Raw genomic sequence first — 21269 nt, 5'->3', positions numbered from 1 at the left:
CCGGTGTGACCGGGGGGGGGGGAGCAATTTATATTAATCCAGCCGACTCAACTTCATCCCTCCTTCTCGACGTCAAGAACTAGTTGATCCACGTTTCTGCAGCCGCTGCGAGCTGTCACACAGGAAGTCATGCAATTTGGTTTTTCAAAATTAAAGCCCGATAATGACAGCTCTAGATGTTATTAACAGTGTTGTAGTGAAACTGTGCACATCTTGTCTGTTAGGAAATGTAACCATTGTAAGACACTGTACAAACCGTGTTTAATAAAGATAGGTGTAATAATACAAACAGGGGTGCTTCAGTCTCCTCCTGCAGAGAATAAACCGCCTCATTGTAATAGCCTGCTGCTCTTCCATTAGTGTTTACCGTCCCTGGGGGGGGGGGGGGGGGGGGGGCACTAGTGGGGCCCCAAGCAGTCGTCTGACTTGCTTCTTCCTGTTCCTACTACAGCAGTGGTGTCCAAACTTTTTTTCTTGCGGGCCAAAATTGTCGCGTTAGAATCGCTCACGGGCCACAGGGTTTTTTTGTTTGTTTTTTTTAAATATTGGAAGGAACTTTTTGTATTTTGACCTCTTCAAAAAATAATGTAAATACACAATAACTAATTGCAGTGGGAAACTGTTGTGTTCTAATTTTTTGGAAAGAATCGTCAGGCTTTTATAGGTCTCCCTCGCTAACATGAAAAAGAAAAAAAAGAACGAAATATGCCATCTGATGAGGCCTGGGGCCAAAATCTTCTGATTCTTTGATTTGAAGTCAAGGGCCACAAAAAATCCACTCAAGGGCCACAAATGGCCCCCGGGCCACACTTTGGACACCCCTGATATACAGGAACATACACCAACGATACACATGTACACACTCAAAGACAAATCAGAAGCTAAAGGCATTCAGTGATAAGTGATGTTTAAAGGTCGCTCTTAAAAGAACTTAAAGGTTCTGCAGACATCAGATCAGCACACAGTTTGAGAGAGAGACAGAGAGTGACAGACAGAGACTAAATGCACCTTCACCTGATTTTAGTTTGAACTTCCTGTGCATTCAGCAGGCCCATACCTGCTCACCTGAGGGATCTGATTGGCCTCTAATAAGTGAGCAAATCAGAAACTGATGTGCCGTACCACTAAGCGGCTTTGCAAACAGTCAAAAAGTAAAACTGTGAATCCTCTTCTGTACGGGCTCGAAGCCAAAGACGATTGTTCAGAATAGATTAAAAAAACCTCAAATTGAACCTTTAAGGAAGATTTAGTGTGACTTGTTTGTTTACTTCAAAACGAATGACTTTGAACTTCACTTCTCGAAGGCTGTAAAACATTCAGCAGAGCAGACCTGTGGATCCTGAGCACTTGGAAGAAAGATGACAAATACTTTTGTTGTTGTTGTCGTTGTTGTTGATGTTGTGGTCTTTAAAGTTAAAACCTCTTATCCATAACATGCTAACATACAGTAAGTGCTTAGGTTTTATTTTGGAGGATTGAAACAGGAAATGCTGCTATTTGTGAGACAGGTTTTGATACTTGAGCTCCCTTGGGGGGGGAGGTACCTACATTCTTGGAGTGACTCCAGCTCAGAGGTATTCACACAGCTCATTACAGCTGCAGACAGTCACATCCTGTGTTTGAATCATTATCAATATTTGAAATCATTTTTGGAAAGTCCGTCCTGCAGCTGTAAGTAAACAAGAGGAAGCCACTGGAGCCCTGCTGGGAATGTTGGGAATGTTGGAGAAGTTAAGATGACACAAAGAGACCCAGATATTTACTCTATGAGGACCAAACAAACTTCACATCAGCTACTGGCGTTGTAATGATAAATCTACGGTGGCCCTGAAGGTCAACTGCAAAAACATTTAACTGAAAACAAAAAAACATTTAATGTAAACGTGCTTCAGAAAATTTAATACTTAATTTAATAAATCGGGAAAATGTCACAAAAAATTTTCTTCGATGTTTTTCGTGTCACAAAATGTTTCTGCGTTGCAAACTTTTCTTCTGTCATGAACATTTATTTAAGGTCACCAAATGTTTTTGTATTTTGTTAAATGTTTTGATGTTCATAAAATGTATTTTAAGAGAAGCATGTTATGACTTTTTTATCCACTAGATGTCGTCGAGCATGCAACCATAACAAACTGCTGTTTGGACACAACTTCTCCAATCTGAAGCCTCCAACACTTCTCCAACACTTCTCCAACACTTCTCCAACACTCCTCCAACACTTCTCCAACACTCCTCCAACACTTCTCCAACACTTCTCCAACACTTCTCCAACACTCCTCCAACACTTCTCCAACACTTCTCCCCCACCATGCACAAAGGTTTAAAATACCTTTAAACATTTTGCATTTTGCATTTTGCGTTCAGTTCCATGTTTTGCAGTCTACCTTCAGGGCCACCATATGAATGAGTTAAAGGGACACGTTTCAACAAGCTGGTGTTCAAAAGGTTTTGAAATTTGCAGGAAGTTTTTTTACTACAAGTTTGGACAAAAATGTGAACAATGCAGCTGGATGATGATGATAAGACCTGGCATCTTATCCCAAGAAAAACACAAATGTCCGCCCTACTTTTCATTTAAAATCTACATAAAAACGACTGTGTTCTGTGTTTTAAAGCAGGTCAGTTAACAGGGGAAGTCATTCTGTCTTTATTTCTGACATACTTTCTTTTTTCATGAAAATGTGAAGTGTACTTGTTGACTTTTCCCGGGACGTATTCTTGGTATTCTTTTTATTTGACTCGTGCTTTGGAGATATTTCGTCTTCTATAAACAGCACTGGAGCCAGAAACACTGTTTACCCTGTGTCGTGAGTGAATGACTAAAAAATGTCCTCCCTCCTTTTGATTCCTAAAAGAGTCCGAATTATTTTATTGTCATTGTTTCTATTTCAGAAGTGCAACGAAATTAAAAAATAGCAGCTCTGGTAAAAAAAAAAAAAAAAAAAAAAAAAAGGAAGACAGTAAAAAGAGAAGGGGTAGTGCTATGTGCAAATAACATCAGATCAAAAAGACATAAAAATCTTTAAAAAAAACTATACAGTCCCCAGGGGTAGGATGGATATTTTAAACAGCAGGTTCAGGGTTGTTGGAGTTGGGATTCAGGGCAACAACAGCTCTTTGGTAGAAACTGTTTTTTATTTATTTATTACCCTGAAACGCCTCCCTGAGGGCAGAAGTTGAAAAAGGCGGTGACCGGGGTGTGTGGAGTCTCTGAGGATGTTGTGGGCTCTCCTGTGGCAGCAGGTGTTGCACAAAATATTCCTTTAATGTTTTAAATTATTATTTTTTTTAAATGCTTGAATTTAAACTGGACTAAACGAGATTAATTTTCCAGGCATTGAGTCCCTGTTAAACAGAAACTGCTTCATCTCCATTCCTCACAGATTTATGTGACATATTTTGTGTCAAACATGGTGAAAGCCGATGGGTGTATTTTAGATGTTTCTACTATATGAATGAAAACTTGTTATACTTTTCCCACCAGTCTGAGTGCCTGGACCTGGATCTGGACCTGGACCTGGACCTGGATCATCACCTGACGTTACAGTGTGTTTACATCACTGTGGCAACAGGTGGCAGTCTGTCATACAGAGGTGAAGGGCATCCGCACGAGCTCATGTAATTAAAGCGCAACAGAGTAAATGTCTTCATTTCCGCTAGCAGCTTTCAAAATAAAGGTCACGTTGTTGTTTAACGTATACTGTAGATCTTTGTCAACTTTCCGGGTGAAATTATGAATGCATTTGGCATAGTGTTCGGAAAGTTTAAAGTTTTAGCTAATGGAGCTCTGCTGTGTTTGTGTTAAAATCAGAATAAACAAATTTTTTTTTGAAAAAAAAAAAAGAGAAATTAAAAAAAAAAAAAAAAAAAAGGATCTATAAGCTCCCATTTCACGTCACTGAAGCCTGTTTATTTTACTTCTAAGATGTCAAATAAATGCGCCTGTTTTAAAATGCACTGATGCACATTTGAATCCTTCACATCCTCAGTAGCTTCTGTGAGCTTGACAGAAAAACATCCTCCGAGGCCACCTGCCGCCACAAGTCGGGTAACCTGACCGAGAAAGGACGGTGCACTGCGGCTTCTTCTCGGCCGTCCGTCGGCTCACCTGGAGGTAGGATCACCGACCCGACATGTTCATATCACAGTTAATAGATGATCCATCTTTGTGCCATCGATGAACAATTGATGTCAGATAGGCTCCGATCATTCCTCTGGAGAGTCTTTAACCAGACTTCATGATACAAATGTGTGAATTTCTCATTAAATCTGCAGCCTGTGCAAAACAGATGACTCATTTCACAGGATTCACTGACTTCAGGATGGATTGTCATGCAGGCTTTTATTCGGCCGTGACAAAACACATCGATGAAAGTGGAAACCACGTCTGCAAATTGTTGATTTACCATAATGAACATTTGATGAATGCACGGTTCATCAGAATACAGTCCGGTTGTGTTCAATCCTGATTTGTGCTTATTATGTCGAAAACAGTGCAGCATTATGAAATGTTTGATCACTGAATCTGGCAGGTTTGCTTTCTTCCTGCAGCTCATTAAATAACCAATAAAGTGTAAAACAGAAGCAGCTTTGTTTTCCTGTAACATTAAACTCCACATTCATTAATAACAGCCTGCAGTCGTGTGTCACAGAACTTTCCCTCAGTAAGCTGTCTGTCTGAGTTTATAATCTCTTGCATCATGTGAGGCTGTGGCAGACAGATACAGAAGAGGTTGTTAATTAAACAGTAACACTGCAATAACAACAGTACAAAGTGCAGATTCTCCCCAAAGATGTTGAAGAAGTTTTCCATTCTTACTCATTCTCTAACTGCTCTAACAGAGGAGAGAGCAGAGGGTGAACTGTGGCTACGTGTCTTCAGAGGTGGGACCTCCTCCTGCAAGCTCTTCTTCACAGAGTAGGTTTCTAGAGTAGAGAAGCATATTTATTTTAGTTTGCACATCCACAGTGTTTCATAAGAAAAGTGGACAGACTAAAAAGAATGCACTGTCTAACTCGCCATGAATTAATTACAGATGTGTCAGGATAAAACCATTCTGCTCTGCAGCAGTTTGCATGCAAGTACTTTAAATTGTGACTTTGAACATACATCTTCTTTTTGGGACATTAAAATCTAAGATAATGAGGCCATTATCTTGTGTTATAAACTAGACGATATTGGAGTTAGAGAATGTAAATAATATTTATTTGTCTGTATTATGCCCCCCCCCCCCCCCCCCCCCACACACACACACACATGTTTGCTTGTAAACATTGCAATAAAAAGTCTGTTAATGAACGTGAAGAAGGATAACTACAGTCTGAGCTGTCCTTTGCTCTCCTGCAGAGAGACTGACCTGAACACACACACACACACACACACACACACACACATACACACACATACACACACACACACACACACACACACACACACACACACACACACACACACACAGCCGAGAGTGAAGAAGCTGATCAGGGCACAACAGATCCGACCAGGCCCGCCACGCAAATCCACAAGTCTCCCTCTCGGGACAGCAACAGGAAACTAGGAAGACATTCTCTGGTGATTTTCCGGCACAAGAGAGCGAAAACAAAAGCGTAAAAATGGTGAACAAACAGTTTGAGTTTTTTTCTTTTTGTTCAGCTGAGTTAACAGATTTTTCTTTTTTATAACATTTAGAATTTTATTATCATTCTGTGGTTTCTGTATTTTATCTCTGCACACAAGTGCCGTTAAGTTTGAATCAAACCTGACCTGTGTATGCATAATTATACATCTGACTGTCAGTATATGAAGCACATAATACCTCTCACTATTAGTCCTGTATAATGTGTTTCACTGTCCGTGTTTTATGTTCTTCCACTGCGTCTTGTTTATATATATCCTGTCCTGAAACCAGGACTTTACTCTTTCTATCATATTGTCACTTGAATGCAGGAGTGTTTGTTTCTGTGTTTCAGGCGTGTGTGTGAGCAGGATGGGAGCTGTGTCGGAGACCGTGTGAGCCATGGCGTCCACCTTGTCCCAGCTGACGTTCGGCTGGCTGCCTGGCCTCCGTGCAAAGCTGCTGCGGCGCTACGAGCACAAGCCTTTAGTGTCGTGTCTGGTCGGTCTGTACGGCTGCAGGTGGAGACGGTACGAGAGGAGCTTCACTCAGCCGGGAGAGTGCTGCTGCAACAAGGTCAGACGAGGCGCACGCCGGACTCATCGAGTGTTTGTTTGTAGAGACGGCTCGAAATGCAGCCGTAGAAATACATTTGACAGTTTGGAGAAAGTTACTATCGCTGCCTTTTGTCTAACCAGAATACACATAGACATAAACTCAAGGTGAGCTAACTATTGTATTGTAAACGTCCCGTGTTGCTTTTGATGTTTTCAGATTCCCTCGAGTGATCTTACAGGAGAGAAACACCAGTTTTAACTCATGTTATTATAAAGTGTTCACAGTAAAACATGAGCTGTTTCTTTAGAGTCCCTGTAAGGCCACTTAAGACCTCCTTTCCTGTTTGACGTCTTTACTCTGTAAAAACATCCTCCGTCTCCATGGAAACAAGGCGATGAAAGTGGGGTGGGAGACCACGCGCTGCTCATTAAAAGAGTGTAAACGAACCAACTTGTGCTTCATGTGTCGGCAGGCTGAAGGCGTCAGCTTTGTTCTGCTGCTCGTGGCTTTCTGCTTGACGCTGGTGTTTCTGTACTTCTGGGGACAAGCGAAGAACGACTACAATGACTTTGACTGGTGGGTGGAGTGAACACTTCATTATGTGTAATCACTGAGCATAGCACATCAGTTACATCACCACTGGATAGATGTCACACGGTGGGTCACAGAGCGCCAAAGAAACGTCCTGACTCGATATGTTCCACAGCAAAGATTCACAGTCAGCGACATGTGAGGGTTTCAAGAAAGCAAGAAAGTAGAACAGTCAGCCCGCTCCGCGTCCTTTTTACGTCTTTTGATCTGGGACAGACCAGCATCAGACGTGTTTTTAGGAGACAGCCTTCCTCAGAGTGATGCTGATGAAGCGTACGCTGCTCCTCTCCCCAGATGTAAAAGGACCTTGAGTGTGCTGACTTTACTTTCTTCAAAGTCTCCGTTGACATGTCCTCTTCTTTCTGCTGTTGGACAGAAAACACTGCGTCCACCAGAGGTCTCTAACAGGTAGCTTTTCGTTAGCTCCCCCTACAGGTCGACTGTAGTAAATGCACCTCTTCCCACTGTTCGTATATTTGGCCCATAAAAACAAGTGTAAAGTAGAAATGTTTTCTAGTAAACATTGACATGCATTTTCAGTGTAAGCAGTGTAAAATATCCATGTTTTTTTTTCTTGGACTTTAGTGTGAATTTAAGATTATTGATAAGCATCCATTTATTGCAATTTCATCCATACTTGTGTGTTTCGAGCTGCTTCTAATGCCAGGAAAGGATCCATTCCCGTTGTTCCCGTGTCGTCTTTGTGTTGGTGAGAAGCACTCTGAGGTCGAGGATGTGAGCTCAAATATGCACAGGCTGTAACAGGCATTGATCAGCAAAGACATAAGAGGTGCTGCTTTGTCCACAGGGGGCGCCATTTACACAAAACCAATAATTCCTCTGAAGAGCTTTAAAGTAAAGGTGTAAGTGTCTGAAGCAAGAGAGTGTGCAGGATGTTTTGATTGAATCTTCACCATTATTCAGACGATCAGGGTTTCAGGGAGTTTAATAGCGTTTTTGTTTTTCAGGTCAGAAAGAGTCTTTTGTCTGGGTCTGGTTAGATTTTGGAATAATGAGCTTTTTGTTGTTAAGCCTTTTATTCTTTAGAAAGTTAAAGCAACATGTTTCACCTGAGCCCGATATTACTGAGAAAGAAGAACCAACCTTTATTTCGCTCAAAGCGGAGATGCGTGTTTGTCAGTGCTGAGCCTGCTGCCTGCTGTCTGCTGTTTGCTTAACTGTTAACAAGGACGTGTGAGGATTTCATCCCCTTTAACAAGTGCCGGCCAAGAGTCTCGCAGGAAAACACCGACCTGTTTAATAGGAAGAAAACCCAAACCTCTGAACATGCTCTGTGTCTCACTGCATCTCCACTCTTGTTGCTGCTTCCTGTTTTCTTTCTGTCACTAACGTGTTCTGATGTTTCCCCGTTTGATTGTGGAGGTTTAACTTTGGGATCCTGGGCTTCTGGTTTCCTTGGTCTGTGGTGCTGCTGGTCATCGCTGCAGGCTTCTTCACCTACATCACTGTGCTCACGGTGAGGCTCGCACCACGCACGAGGCCGCTCCTGAAAACGTCCCGAAGCTTAGCGTGGAGTCAGCCAGGATGTGCTTCTCCAAAACTTGTGTTGATGTAGGGATTCTGTCAAACTACACATCACACATTTATAAGACTTCCCAGAGCGGGAGGATTTCAGGGGCAGTCCTGAAAACATCCTAAAAAAACAACTAAAATCTTCAGGTTGAGCTGGAACACGTCCAATCACACGACGGCAAACACTCTCACTAAAGTATCAGAGTCAGCCTTTTTGCCATCTTTTGTCAGAAGTGCCTTTTTGACCTCCTGAGACCCCCCCCCCCCCACACACACACACACACACACACACACTGTGAGCGAAAGGTATGAATTACAACTTTGGAGAATTTCAGCAGGCTGTCACGAGTGCTTCTATAAAAACAGCTTCAGATGTGTTTTTAACAGTTTGATATGATCCTGTTCCTAAATGTGATTAAAAGTAGTGATGGGTTCAGGTTCATGTGTGTGTGTGTTAATGTGTGTGTGTGTGTGTTGTTCTCTGCAGCTGCTGGCTGTGTGTTTGCTGTCAGAGGGTCAGAAGCTTTATTTACACTGGAGTCACAAGGTAACATCAGCTCTTCGAGGTGGACTGAGAACCTCCCTGCATGAAATCTGATCAAATAAGCAAACGACATGAAGCATGCGTGTGAATATCTGCAGGTCAAAACGAGTGCACGATGTGTGAGAAGTTCTGTTTTATAGGCAGGTGAATGTCGTTCTTGGTGCTGAATTAGGAAATAAATGCTGCTGTCGTCGTCTCTGCTGTTAGATCGGGATCCTGGTGAGTCTGACGTTCTCCATCGTAGCCACGGCCGTCCTGTCTGACCTCTGGAGCAAAGAGTGGAGGACGTTACTGCTCTCCTTCCAGGTCACTCTCACCCTCTTCCGTCTCCTCCTCTTCCTCCTCCTTGTCATCTTCTTCCTCTTCCTCCTCCTTGTCCTCTCCTTCCTCCTTGTCGTCTTCTTCCTCTTCCTCCTCCCTGTCCTCTTCCTACTTGTCCTCTTCTTCCTTCCTATCCTCCTCCTCTTCCTCCTCCTTGTCCTCTCCTTCCTCCTTGTCCTCTTCCTCCTCCTCTTCCTCCTCCCTGTCCTCTCCTTCCTCCCTGTCCTCTTCTTCTTCCTGCTCCTTGTCCTCTCCTTCCTCCTCCCTGTCCTCTTCCTCCTCCTCCTCTTCCTCCTCCTTAACTTCCTGAGTGTAGTTTGTTCTCATGTTACCAGATTGATGTTTTTTTTTTATTTCCTGTCCTGACACAGATAACCGCACCTTATTTGCATGTGGGCGGAGTCTTACTGATGACAGCGCTGGCCTGGACGATTGCTTTGCATTTCTTTCGCATGAACAGCAGAGGTGAGGTGCAGTGTGAGAAGCACTGATTTAAAGCATAAACGAATAAACAGGCGTAAACCTGAGGAGGAGGCGGAGTTAAAGATAGTTTTACTGAAGCATCGTCAACAAATGAAATACTGTCACTCAAAGTACTTCTACTTCCTGTTTCTGCTGGGGGAGTATTTGACCTCACTGTGAATGTCATGTGGCTCTTCTTGATCCAATCAAAAAATGTCTGTGTGTTTCTTCCACGTGTGTGTGTGTGTGTGTGTGTGTGTGTGTGTGTGTGTGTCAGTGAGGCAGGCTTTGATCCTGGGTTTCTACCTGAGCGTCCTGTCCGCTCTGTACCTGGTGCCCCTCGGTCTGTATTCTCCTTGTATCAAAGAGGACGGGACTCTGGGTCCTGCGCCCGCCCTCCTCGGCCACAGAGGAGCGCCCATGGTGAGCAGCGTGTAGTACACATTTAACCTTCTTATTCTCCACATCAACGGACGTTACAGACAAGTTTAATTTTCTGTACTTATTTACAGCTTCATCTCAGTATAATGACTCAGGATCAATTCTTATGTGGTTATATGACACGTGCTGTATATGTGTGTGTGTGTGTGTGTAACGTGCAGCTCGCTCCAGAAAACACACTGATGTCGTTTGAGAAGGCCGTGGAGGCAGGAAGTGAAGGTCTGGAGACGGATGTCACCATCAGGTCAGTTCATACTTCCTGTCTGTTATTTCATTTATAAAGGACAGGGATCCTCTGATGCTGATTTTTTTCTATCTTTTTAAAACTTTATTTGTTATAAACATTATTAAACATTTCCTGTCATATTGTGTTTATTTATTTATTTTTTGTAGCTTTGACGGGGTCCCCTTCCTGATGCACGATCAGACTCTAAAAAGAACCACCAACATCCAGGAGGTCTTTCCAAACCGGACCGACCATCCAGCCGCCATGTTCACCTGGTCTGAGCTGGAGAGCCTGAACGCCGGCGCCTGGTTTCTCTCTGTGAGTCGCACACTGACTCTTCTCTGATCTTGGATTAAATAGTGAACACATTTGAGACGCTGCAGAATCTCAGACTTTTGTGTAAAACTGTGTGACAGAGGAGCAGATAAAATAAAATCCACTGGCAGAAGTTGAACATGTCGTCCTGCGTGTTACATCACAGTGTTGATTATTGATCTCCGCCTCTTCCAGCACGATCCGTTCGGCACGGTCGGCTCTCTGGGAGCGGACGACAGACTGCGGGCGGAGAAACAGCCCGTCTGCAGCCTGCACGACTTCCTCCAGCTGGCCGCTCGGAAAGACAAGCTGGTGATCTTTGACCTCTACCGTCCTCCCAGAGGTCACCCGTACAGAGACACCTGGATCCAACGGACGCTGGAGGTCATCCAGAACGAGTCGTCCATCCTCTCCTCGCAGGTGAGGATGAGAGTGTGAGCAGTCACAGTCTCAGGTGTGTTTCATGCAGCAACAAAAGAAGAGGGAATCATTTTTAAACATATTTCTGCTGCCCCCAAGTGGCCAAAACCCCTCACTACAGCTCAGCAATGACGGATGATATGCTGATGTTTTTGGAGATGTGTCCCGGTTTAAAAAGCCTGACAGCTTCAGGGGAATGTTGTAAGCATGTGGTGCTTTTAGACAAACTTCATCTTGGTTGTATCTGCGTACCGGCTTCAATAACGAGGTTTGAAGACTCAGTGAGGCAGGGTCGGTCATTTCCTCCAGATTAACTTTTACGGATGTTGGTTGAAACTGTCTTTAGGTCCTGACAGACATTAATAACTCAGGTTCTCTGAAAAAGGAACAAAGAGAATCCATCATCTGTATCAGTTTGTATGTCTGTAAAAACTTCAACCAATGTCTGCCATGAGGTGCCAATCTGATGAACCAATCACAGCCTCCCTGTCTCCCTGCTCGTTCTCTACCTCTTGCGTGCTCTCGCTCACACTCAAAGCTCGTCACCGATGACGGCGTTTATACTGACAGTTTACTTACAGCTGAATGAGACATGAGACGAAGTATTTCTGCTTCTGGAGCAACGGTAAGGGGGCGTGGCTTTAGAGGGATAACAGAGGAGAGGGGGCGTGGCTTTAGAGGGATAACATACGAGAGGGGGCGTGGCTTTAGAGGGATCACAGAGGAGAGGGGGCGTGGCTTTAGAGAGATCACAGCGGAGAGGGGGCGTGACTTTAGAGGGATCACACAGCATAGGGGGCGTGGCTTTAGAGAGATCACAGAGGAGAGGGGGCGTGACTTTAGAGGGATCACACAGCATAGGGGGCGTGGCTTTAGAGAGATCACAGAGGAGAGGGGGCGTGACTTTAGAGGGATCGCAGAGGAGAGGGGGCGTGGCTTTAGAGGGATCACACAGCATAGGGGGCGTGGCTTTAGAGAGATCACAGAGGAGAGGGGGCGTGACTTTAGAGGGATCGCAGAGGAGAGGGGGCGTGGCTTTAGAGGGATCACACAGCATAGGGGGCGTGGCTTTAGAGAGATCACAGAGGAGAGGGGGCGTGACTTTAGAGGGATCGCAGAGGAGAGGGGGCGTGGCTTTAGAGGGAGCACAGAGGGGAGGGGGAGGGTGCAGACGGAGCACTGAGGGAATGCTACTTTCAAAATCATGCTAGTTTTATAAACGACCAACCCTGCGTTTCACTCTCTTCCTGTTTTTATTGCTTGTCTTGTTTAATCCCCTGACACACTTTTTTTAAATTTGTATGAAACATTTAGTAACACGAGTTAATAAAGTGCTCTGTGAATGCAGATCATTATCCCGTTCCTTGTCTCGTCCACCAGGTGCTGTGGCTGCCCTCGGACCTGCGCGCTCTAGTCCAGGAGATGGATCCTGATCTTCAGCAGACATCTGGCAGCCGGCTCCCTCTAGAGGAGCTGCAGAGCAACAACATCATCAAACTCAATCTGCACTACAGCTCCATGTCTGCTCAGCTCGTCAGGTACCACTGAGTGTGTGTGTGTGTATAACGTAACACGTGTTATATGACGTCAGGACTTTTCTGTGTGTGTGTGTGCAGAGAGTACGCTGCGGTGAACATCAGCACCAACCTGTACGTGATCAGTCAGCCGTGGCTCTTCTCTCTGGCCTGGTGCTCAGGAGTCCAGTCTGTCACCACCAACGCTCCTCAGATCCTCAGGCCCATGAAGTCCCCGCTGCTCGCCATGGTAACAGAGAAAACACTGAACGAGCTTTACCTTCGTTGAAATCTCAGCGCAGCGACACATCTTTAATGTTTGTCTCGTGTTCTCGAAGGTCAAAGGTCACGAGTGTTCATAATGTCTAAGAAGTGCTGCTGGTCAATAAAGGGTTAATTTACAGTCCATGGACTCAAATATGATTTCCTTCAAACATCTTAAAACAAGATTCATAAATAAATGAAGAGATGCTCCTCTGTCCCTCTCTCAGAGTCCAGCCGAGTATAACCTGATGTGGATTCTCACCGATGTGGCGTCCCTCCTGTTGATCCTCGTCATCTTCTTCTTTCACTGGTAAATCAATCGCACGTCTCTCAGTGTAAAAGGGAGTGAGTGTCTTCGTGTCTGAACTCTGTGAAAGGGTCGCGTGTGTCGTTTTGCTCGTCAGGTGGCGAGAGCGAGGTCTGGCTTTCTGCACGGGCGGCAAAATCCCGCCAGACAACGGGACGTACAGCAAATTCAAAACAGGTAGGAAAACCTGAGACTGAAAAAAAAGTGTTTCCACGGTTCAGAGACAGAAGGCGGGACATCGTGCTCGGATGAGTTTGATTCGATCGTTAACTTTGACAGATTTTTTTTAATGGGTTGAAAAATGAGTAAACGCCCCCGAGTGCAGGATGAAACATATTTCAGGAAAATAAAATACGGTTCCTTTAACCTTAAAATATTTAAATAATCCTCCCTTTCCCCCCTCATGCTCATGGGGAATGTTCCTGAATATTTTCTGCTCACGCTGACTTGCAGAAATTTAATTAAGGAGTTGGTTGCAAAAAGCACAAAAAAAAAAGTCTGGGTAAATTTGAAGGTTTTTTTGTGCATGCGTGAAAAGTTTAATTATGTGACTAAAAACCAACAATGACCTTTTTTTTTTTCTTCTGTCTCCTTTCACAGAGCTGAGTGACATCTGGTCGGTTTCCAGCACTCACTCTCAGACCACCAACCTGGCCACCGTGTCCGAGCACTGACGTCTTTAGAAGCTGATCACACAGAGCCTGAAACTGCCAAACCTGTAAGATCTGTCAAGTGCACTTTGTTTTAATTAAAGTGATGCAAACAGTTCTTCTCTGAGTCGCTGCTTTCGTCACGTCGAGGTCGGAGAACAGGAGGAATGGAGCCGCTCGGTCCTTTAGCCTCCAACCAGCCCTCCTGTTGGTCAGTTAAGCCACGCCCCCTATCATGAATACCTCTTAGACTTTATCAGGTACGCACAGGTGCAGTGTGAACCAATAAAGACGTTAATCTATTTGGACAAAATTATTTTTTTTAACCAGGGTTAATGTTGATGGGACTTTAGCCACTTTTGCCGTCAGCCTCAAGTGGACACTCGAGGAATTGCATTTTTTTTTTGCACTCCCAAATTGGCTTCATTTTTCCACTCTGGAGGTTGCTGTTTGGTTTCTGCTAGTTTTGTTGTCAAGACCAAACTAACCGAGAGCCGAGACCAGATCGAGACAGAGTCAAGACCAAACTAACCGAGAGCCGAGACCAGATCGAGACAGAGTCAAGACCAAACTAACCGAGAGCAGAGACCAGATCGAGACAGGGTCAAGACCAAACTAACCGAGATCCGAGACCAGATCGAGACAGAGTCAAGACCAAACTAACCGAGATCCGAGACCAGATCGAGACAGAGTCAAGACCAAACTAACTGAGATCCGAGACCAGATCGAGACAGAGTCAAGACCAAACTAACCGAGATCCGAGACCAGATCGAGACAGAGTCAAGACCAAACTAACCGAGATCCGAGACCAGATCGAGACAGAGTCAAGACCAAACTAACTGAGATCCGAGACCAGATCGAGACAGAGTCAAGACCAAACTAACCGAGATCCGAGACCAGATCGAGACAGAGTCAAGACCAAACTAACCGAGATCCGAGACCAGATCGAGACAGAGTCAAGACCAAAACCATAAATATCATCAATCATCATGTTGTGGTTGCGGCTGTAACCGGGGGACAAAGATCTAACTGCAAATGAATTGAACTTATTTGTTCTTTATTCACAGTTATGACATGGAAGTAGTCAGTGATGACGGTCTTGACCCGTCTAGATTTAAAAACTGGAGTGAGCCCGGTCTGAATCGAGACAAAGTTGAAATGCTTTTGATTCGAGATGAGACGGAGACTTTCTAAAAAAAATGTCTTGAGACCAAGAGTCGTTTCAAATCCTTCATCTCGAGTTTCTACTGGAGTTCTGGAGTTTTTGTAAGTTCCCCTACAAACCTGACAGTCGTGCAAAAATCGAGGCCAGGTACACAAAACGGTGCAAAAACAAGAAAGACAGAAATCTGTACAGAAATATTTCTAAGTATTTAAACACTATTAGATGTCTTTGAGAAATAAACTTCTCCGTTCCTTTTTGCAAAATGTCATTTATTCATGTCTACATTTGTAAATGTGGTCACAACATGGACGACAGCTTTCCTCCTTCACACGAACAGAAAACTGATTCAGACTTGATGCTTAAAAATCAACACTAACAGTTTTTACATTTAGAAAAGAAAAAGTGTGCACAGACTCCGTCTACGTCTACAGACTGCGTCTACATCGTTCCTGAAGCTACGACGGATCAACACACACAAAGAAGTGATGTTTGACCTCTGTGGCACACGTTCAGTCCGTTTCCTCGCACGACTAACAACGCCATAAAAAAATCACCAGGTTTCATTTAAATACCTTTTAAATCTGAAACAGTTCACAGCCCGGGGAGGTTTGTTTTTTTTCTTCTAGAAGAGACGTGATTCTAAAAACAGGTTTTAAAATAGAAGTCATTACTGATGAGAATAAATAAGGTTGTAAAATGAAGCTACTTACAGGACGAACACAGAGCGACACGTCTGGTTCTGATTTGAAAATGTTTTTGATGCACAGAGGGAGAGAGAGTGTGTGTGTGTGTGTGTGTGTGTGTGTGACCTGCGGTGTAAAAGCACTTTGACTCGAGAGCTCCACAAGCTCAAGTCCGTTTTTCCGTTTGAATATGTTGCAGGACGCGCTCGTTTCTGCTCTCTGCTCACATTCACACATTTCTTTTTTGTTCTAAATGTTAAAATCCCATAAATGCACTTTGTTTCCTTTCTTTCTGTCCTTTCTTGTAAGGATCGCTGAGGAGAGAGTAAGGTAGACTAACATGCAGCATAAGGCCGAAGGGGGGGGGGGGGGGGGGGGGGGAGACGTGCTGATTATATTATTATTATTATTTGGCGTTTAGAGTCTCACCTCATGACTCCTCAAATGAGAGAAGAGAAGAAGAGACCGGAGAGATCTTGCAGCTGAAATCGACCCAGCTCGTTCGAAGGATGTGTTTCAGGTGATTGTGGATACCGAACTAGCTCACATTATTTTTATAAATTTAACCAGTGCATGATAAATCAGGCGACAGGCATCAAGCACCTGGCGCCTATTTGTCCTCTGCAGAACGTGTACATGCAGAGGTCAACCTCACAACAGCTGCACGCCACGGATAAATAAATATGAGGACGGACTGGTTTGAATTCAGATCATTTCAGAGGTGTGGAAGACACATGTTTGTTTTCAGAGTAAAAGTGAAGTGTGTGAACCGCAACACACTCTGACACCAGGCGTGAACGGGGTCATTGTGGGGTTAAATCCCGTCTCACAAAAGGTCTAAAAATATTTACAGTGAAAGCTTGTTTAGCAGAAACTCGACAGGCCGGGTGCTCGGTGCCGCTAACAGATTAAAACAGTCAAACAAATAAATCCAAATTGCCGTTGGTTGGAAAAGATCATTTCAAGGCAAATTAGGTGAGTTTTTTTTTTTTAAGACGGAGCCAATAAATATGAGCGTGAATGCAAACGTTGGCGTGACAGTGTCACAGAAAGCCAGCCAGAGAGAGACGGCTGAATAAGCTCTGATGGGATGATTTTAGAGAGCAGTTTGTCCCCGTGTGTTCACTCTGCGCTGTGCCTGAAAGGTCGGATTGATTTGACCGGGATCGATGAGTTTCCAGTCGGCGCTCACTTGCTGTTGCCTCGGGAGGATCTCTGTTTGGTCATGGTCGTCAGCATCTGGCTGATGTAAGAGGTCAGGAGGTCGTCCATCTTGTAGCCCTGAGGGTTTAAAGCAAAACCTTAGTACAGGTCGTATGAATTTATAATGCATCATCATCATCATCATCAGAAGAAGAGGAAGAAGAGGAGGATTATTAATCCTGCAAGGAGAAAAGAAATCTTACACTCTGTTTTTAAACATGCACAAAGAGGATCATGTGGACATGCACTGATGGAGAGATGTCAGAGGGAGGGAGGGGGGTGGATGCCTAGCTCAAGGGAACCTGGCACCTCTCCAGATTTGGTCCTCGCCGGGACTCAAACTTGTTAGGAATCATTTCTAACCGGAGTCCCTGCAGACTGATGTCTCGTGAGTATTTTTAAAAAAATGAGCAAACAGCGATTTAGGAGAATTCCTTCCAGGATGGAGAGCGTCAGAAACTCTGTTTACATGTTTTATGTTCGGGGCTTGTTACGTCACACTGCGTAAAGCTGTCGTACTGTTTTTGTTTTTTTGAATTTAGAAGATAAATGAGAGAAACAACATGAAGGATGAAATGCAATAAAAGATGGAATTTAAAATCCTCTTATTTTTTTTTATGTTTTTGGATGTGTGCACTCAGCTTTATGTCGTCAGTGCAGAAATCAACGGCCTGTTTCAGATCTATGAGCAACACATTTTAAATCTCAAAGTTCTGTTTCCCTTTTTTATTTGTTCGTATCGTTGTGAGCGGTGTCGTGCGTCTCGTGCGTCTCGTCTCGTGTCTCACCAGCGAGGTCTCACACAGCAGTTTGCTGCCTCGCACCAGGTTTCCGATGGTGATGTGGAAGTACGTGTTCCCGCTGCTCCAGTTGGAGATCTTTGTGAAGGGATGAGTGGTGAGGATGTCCTGCAGGAAACATGAGGGGCGAGAGGTGAGCTGAGAGACACGCACACACACACACACACACACACACACACACACACGCTGCACTCACTTTAGATTTGGGATCTATCAAACTGACTCCATGTTTGTTGATCGCTATCAAGAGGGTTTCTGGGTAATTTGTATCCGTTGATTGCTGCAGAGAGAAAAAAAAAGAAAAAGAAACAAGTTTTAAATGTTTTGCCTGAGACGACTTCCACTTTTTACTCTCAGTGAATATTCCACTTCATCAATCATTAAAGCGTTTCATTGTTTACAGCTTGACACATCTTTACTAACCGAGACCGAGACATACTGACCCGACCTGAGACCAGAGTCAAGAGACATTTAGGGACCGAGACAAACTCCAGACACTAAATGAATTCCAGGAATTAGCTCTTTTAAAAAGTAGTGACGTAAAAAAAAATAACGCGTGATTGGCGGTCTTGATTTAAAATCCGCCCAGTCTGAGAGCGAGTAGAAATGCTTTCAATTCAGAGACGAGACCTTAAACAAATACTATATAAACGCTCTTAGACACTTTGACGACGTCGACATCGCTGATAGAACGAGGTGAAAACGCCGCGAGTGCGAGCGTTACCTTGATTTCAAAGAAGGCAGAACCGAACGTGGGCCACTTGTAGATGATTTTGAGGAAGGCCAGTTTGGCTTCTTCTCGAGTTTTTCCTGAGTGCTTGTTGAAGAGCAACATGATGGACTGAAAGAGACAAACAGGGTCAGTTTGAATCCCACACATGCACACACATAACCTGTGGACAGAGGTCAGAGCATGTTCTGCACCGGGACTTGAACCCGTGCAGCCATGACTCCTTGATTCCTTTGTCCTTGCTCTCTCTCTCCTAGCGTGTGTGAGCTCACCCTCTTCCAGTCGTCGGGGGAAAGATGTCGGATCTGGTCCTGAGGCACGAGCTCCTTCAGTATCTTGGCGATATTGTGGAACTGAGATTTATCCTCCTCATACTTCACCCTGTAGATTAGCGCCCCCAGCTGGTGGACCTCGTCCCTTGAACACTTGTGGTAGCCCCTCAGGTACTTCGGCAGCTCCTGCAGCGTAGAAGAGAGTCACAGGTTCAGACGCCACCCGCCTGCACGTGGAGGGTTTGAATCTGTATGCAGAGCACGCTCACTTGATAATAGTGGAAGATGGAGTCCGCCATGGAGTCCTTTCCTGGTACGGTGTTCGTCCACAGCTTCTTCATGAAGAACACCTGGTAGGTCAGTGAAGGCACCACGCCTGCACAGGTGACAAACACACAATATAAGAGCTGAACATGAAAAAGTTTACATACACAAACATGTGTCATGTCACGATGTCGGACGTCCAAATTAAACCTCCGAATTTATTTATTTTCAAACACAGCTGTTGTCATGTACGGACGTTATTTCCTGCTGCGCTGAACGAGACGTTAAGAGAACCTGACGTCTGGTCCTGGCGCCGTTTTACAATCAGAGGAAAGCATGGAGATAAGTTAGCGTTGATGGGAAGCTACAAAGGACGAGGGTTTATTATGGGCTCTCTCTTCATCCCTCCTACAGTGTCTACAGAGGAGCTGGAGTCCCCGCTGACTCAGACCGATGTCTAACGTCTTCTTCAGTCAGCTTGTTTCACGAGTCTCGTGTCTCCTGCTGATCCACAGGTTCGGCCTCGTCATGCCTGCAGAACGCCGTACAGGTAACTTAAAAGAAAGTTTCTGTCTTGATTTACCGTCTTTCACATGTCTGGCTTTCTTGATCCAGTCGGTCAGGTGCCTCACAAAGTCGAAGAAAAAGTCTCCATCAGGCACACTGATGACCTAAAGAAACAGATAAGAAGTGCGTGCTTCATGTTTGCTCCACATGTAGTAACACAGACAGATCTGTATTTGTGACTTTGCACTATTTATTTGTCTGTTTTTTTTTACAGAAGCCTTTAAAGCTGCAGTTACTGAAGTGATCAAGTGGTGAGGCTCCAGGTAGAGTTTACCTTGTCAGTGATCTTCACAAGAGACTGAAGCCCTCGGAGGATTTCAGCATCAGACGTGCAGAGATGTTTTGACAGAAGTCTTTGGCCTTCGTGCTCGACTCCACCTCAAACACCTACAAAAACAAAACAACAACAAAAAAAACCCAAGACTAAACTGTAAAAGCTGCTCACACATGAAGAAATCAATAAAATATCAGATCATCTGTGTTTTGAAAGTTGATGACTTCACAGCAGCAGATTTGGAGACGTGTTGAGGTGACCTTAAATCTCCGATCACGTTTCCATGTTGAATGATTTCTGAAAGGATTGAACTGATGGAGTATTTAAGGATCTTTAAGCTGAGCCGAAGTGTTTGTATTTTTACGTATAAATATATATGTATATATATATAAAAACAAGACGTCGCTGACCTCGTCTGAGTCATCGGGGAAGTAAACTTTGTGGAAGATCTGAGTGGTTTTGTGCTGGATGGCTTCGACCTCCACCAGGTGAGGAGGGTACTTCCTGGATCCATTTCTACAACAAAATATCAGCGAAGGTGAAAAATCATGAATGTAAAAGAAATACGGTTAAAGAAGATCAGAAGTAAGCCGCGCGTGTGTGTGTGTGTGTGTGTGTGTGTGTTTGTTACCGTAGCGCTTTCTGCAGACGCTGCATGCAGTCTGGAGCGAGCGGGTAGTGTTTCTTAGCCTGCAGGTACCGCTGGACGTGAGGCAGCAGAGTGTTACTGGGAGGAAACAAACCAGTGCAGAGCCACAGCAGCTCCCAGCCCTTCTCTTCACTGTACCTACACACACACACACACACACACACACACACACACACACACACAGACACGAAACAATAGAAATTAAAACACCCAATTAATCATGATCAAATATTGACATTTTGCAAATAATCCCAAATAAACATTTAACCATTTTCCAGCCCTAATAACGGTCAATAACTTCTTTTATGTGTCTTCACTCTCTGTGCACCAACTGAATGTGTTCCTAATTTGTTTGCAAAAATAGCAAGTGAAAGTTTCAGCTCGTGCATTTACTGGAAATTTTAAATTTGCAAATAAAACATGCTGGAAAAAGTAAAAAAAAACAAACTCAAAAGGAAAAGAAAAGGTGAGTGAGAAGGTGTGTTGAACTGTAAATGTGTGTGTGTGTGTGTGTTGTTTGAGACGTACTTGATGTGGTTGTCGGTGAGCTGCTTCAGGATCTGACAGAAGATCTCGTCTTTGAGCGGCTCGGCCTTCAGCGCTCCCTCAAATATCTGATCTGTGAGCTCGTTGACGGAGCGCACGCGTTTGGACGGATAGTCGCCCATGTACTTCATCACGGGTGCAGCCAAGGTCAAGGTCATGAACACGAGAGCAGGAAGAGGAAACACACTGATTATGCAGACAACGAGTCACACAGTCACGACTGAAGTTTAAAAAAGTCTCATATTTAAATACGAACGAGTCGAATCATTTGATGCTTTAAGCTTCTGAAACTTTTTTAACAGGATTTTTTTCTTTTTTTAATTAAAACGTTTTGTTTAAGGACAGCTGAAGAGGATGA

General features: G+C 44.2%; 2 protein-coding genes across 2 annotated transcripts in view; one reads left to right on the top strand and one right to left on the bottom strand.

Annotated features, from left to right (window-relative positions):
- Positions 1–5395: 5395 nt before the first annotated feature.
- On the top strand, positions 5396–13873 carry gdpd4b (glycerophosphodiester phosphodiesterase domain containing 4b). The gene is made up of 16 exons (XM_079356545.1): positions 5396–5630; positions 5984–6188; positions 6643–6746; positions 8145–8238; positions 8782–8841; positions 9046–9144; positions 9531–9624; positions 9899–10044; positions 10224–10306; positions 10456–10606; positions 10799–11023; positions 12404–12561; positions 12640–12787; positions 13029–13111; positions 13206–13285; positions 13709–13873. Exons 2-16 carry the CDS (start codon positions 6015–6017, stop codon positions 13780–13782), a joined length of 1773 nt encoding a protein of 590 aa, XP_079212671.1. The 5' UTR covers positions 5396–5630; positions 5984–6014; the 3' UTR covers positions 13783–13873.
- Positions 13874–16380: 2507 nt separating this feature from the next.
- Positions 16381–21269, bottom strand: part of myo7ab (myosin VIIAb) — a 32580-nt gene continuing 27691 nt past the window's right edge. The window contains 12 exon segments of the mRNA XM_079356528.1: positions 16381–16887; positions 17598–17717; positions 17806–17889; positions 18334–18450; positions 18612–18797; positions 18881–18987; positions 19459–19546; positions 19717–19736; positions 19739–19829; positions 20127–20232; positions 20348–20503; positions 20894–21047. Of these exon segments, the coding sequence (XP_079212654.1) occupies positions 16795–16887; positions 17598–17717; positions 17806–17889; positions 18334–18450; positions 18612–18797; positions 18881–18987; positions 19459–19546; positions 19717–19736; positions 19739–19829; positions 20127–20232; positions 20348–20503; positions 20894–21047 (1322 nt within the window). The 3' untranslated portion in view covers positions 16381–16794.

This window comes from Symphodus melops, assembly GCF_947650265.1.
Source record: "Symphodus melops genome assembly, chromosome: 11".
Lineage (NCBI taxonomy): Eukaryota > Metazoa > Chordata > Actinopteri > Labriformes > Labridae > Symphodus > Symphodus melops.
This window is presented reverse-complemented; position numbering and strand designations above follow the sequence as displayed.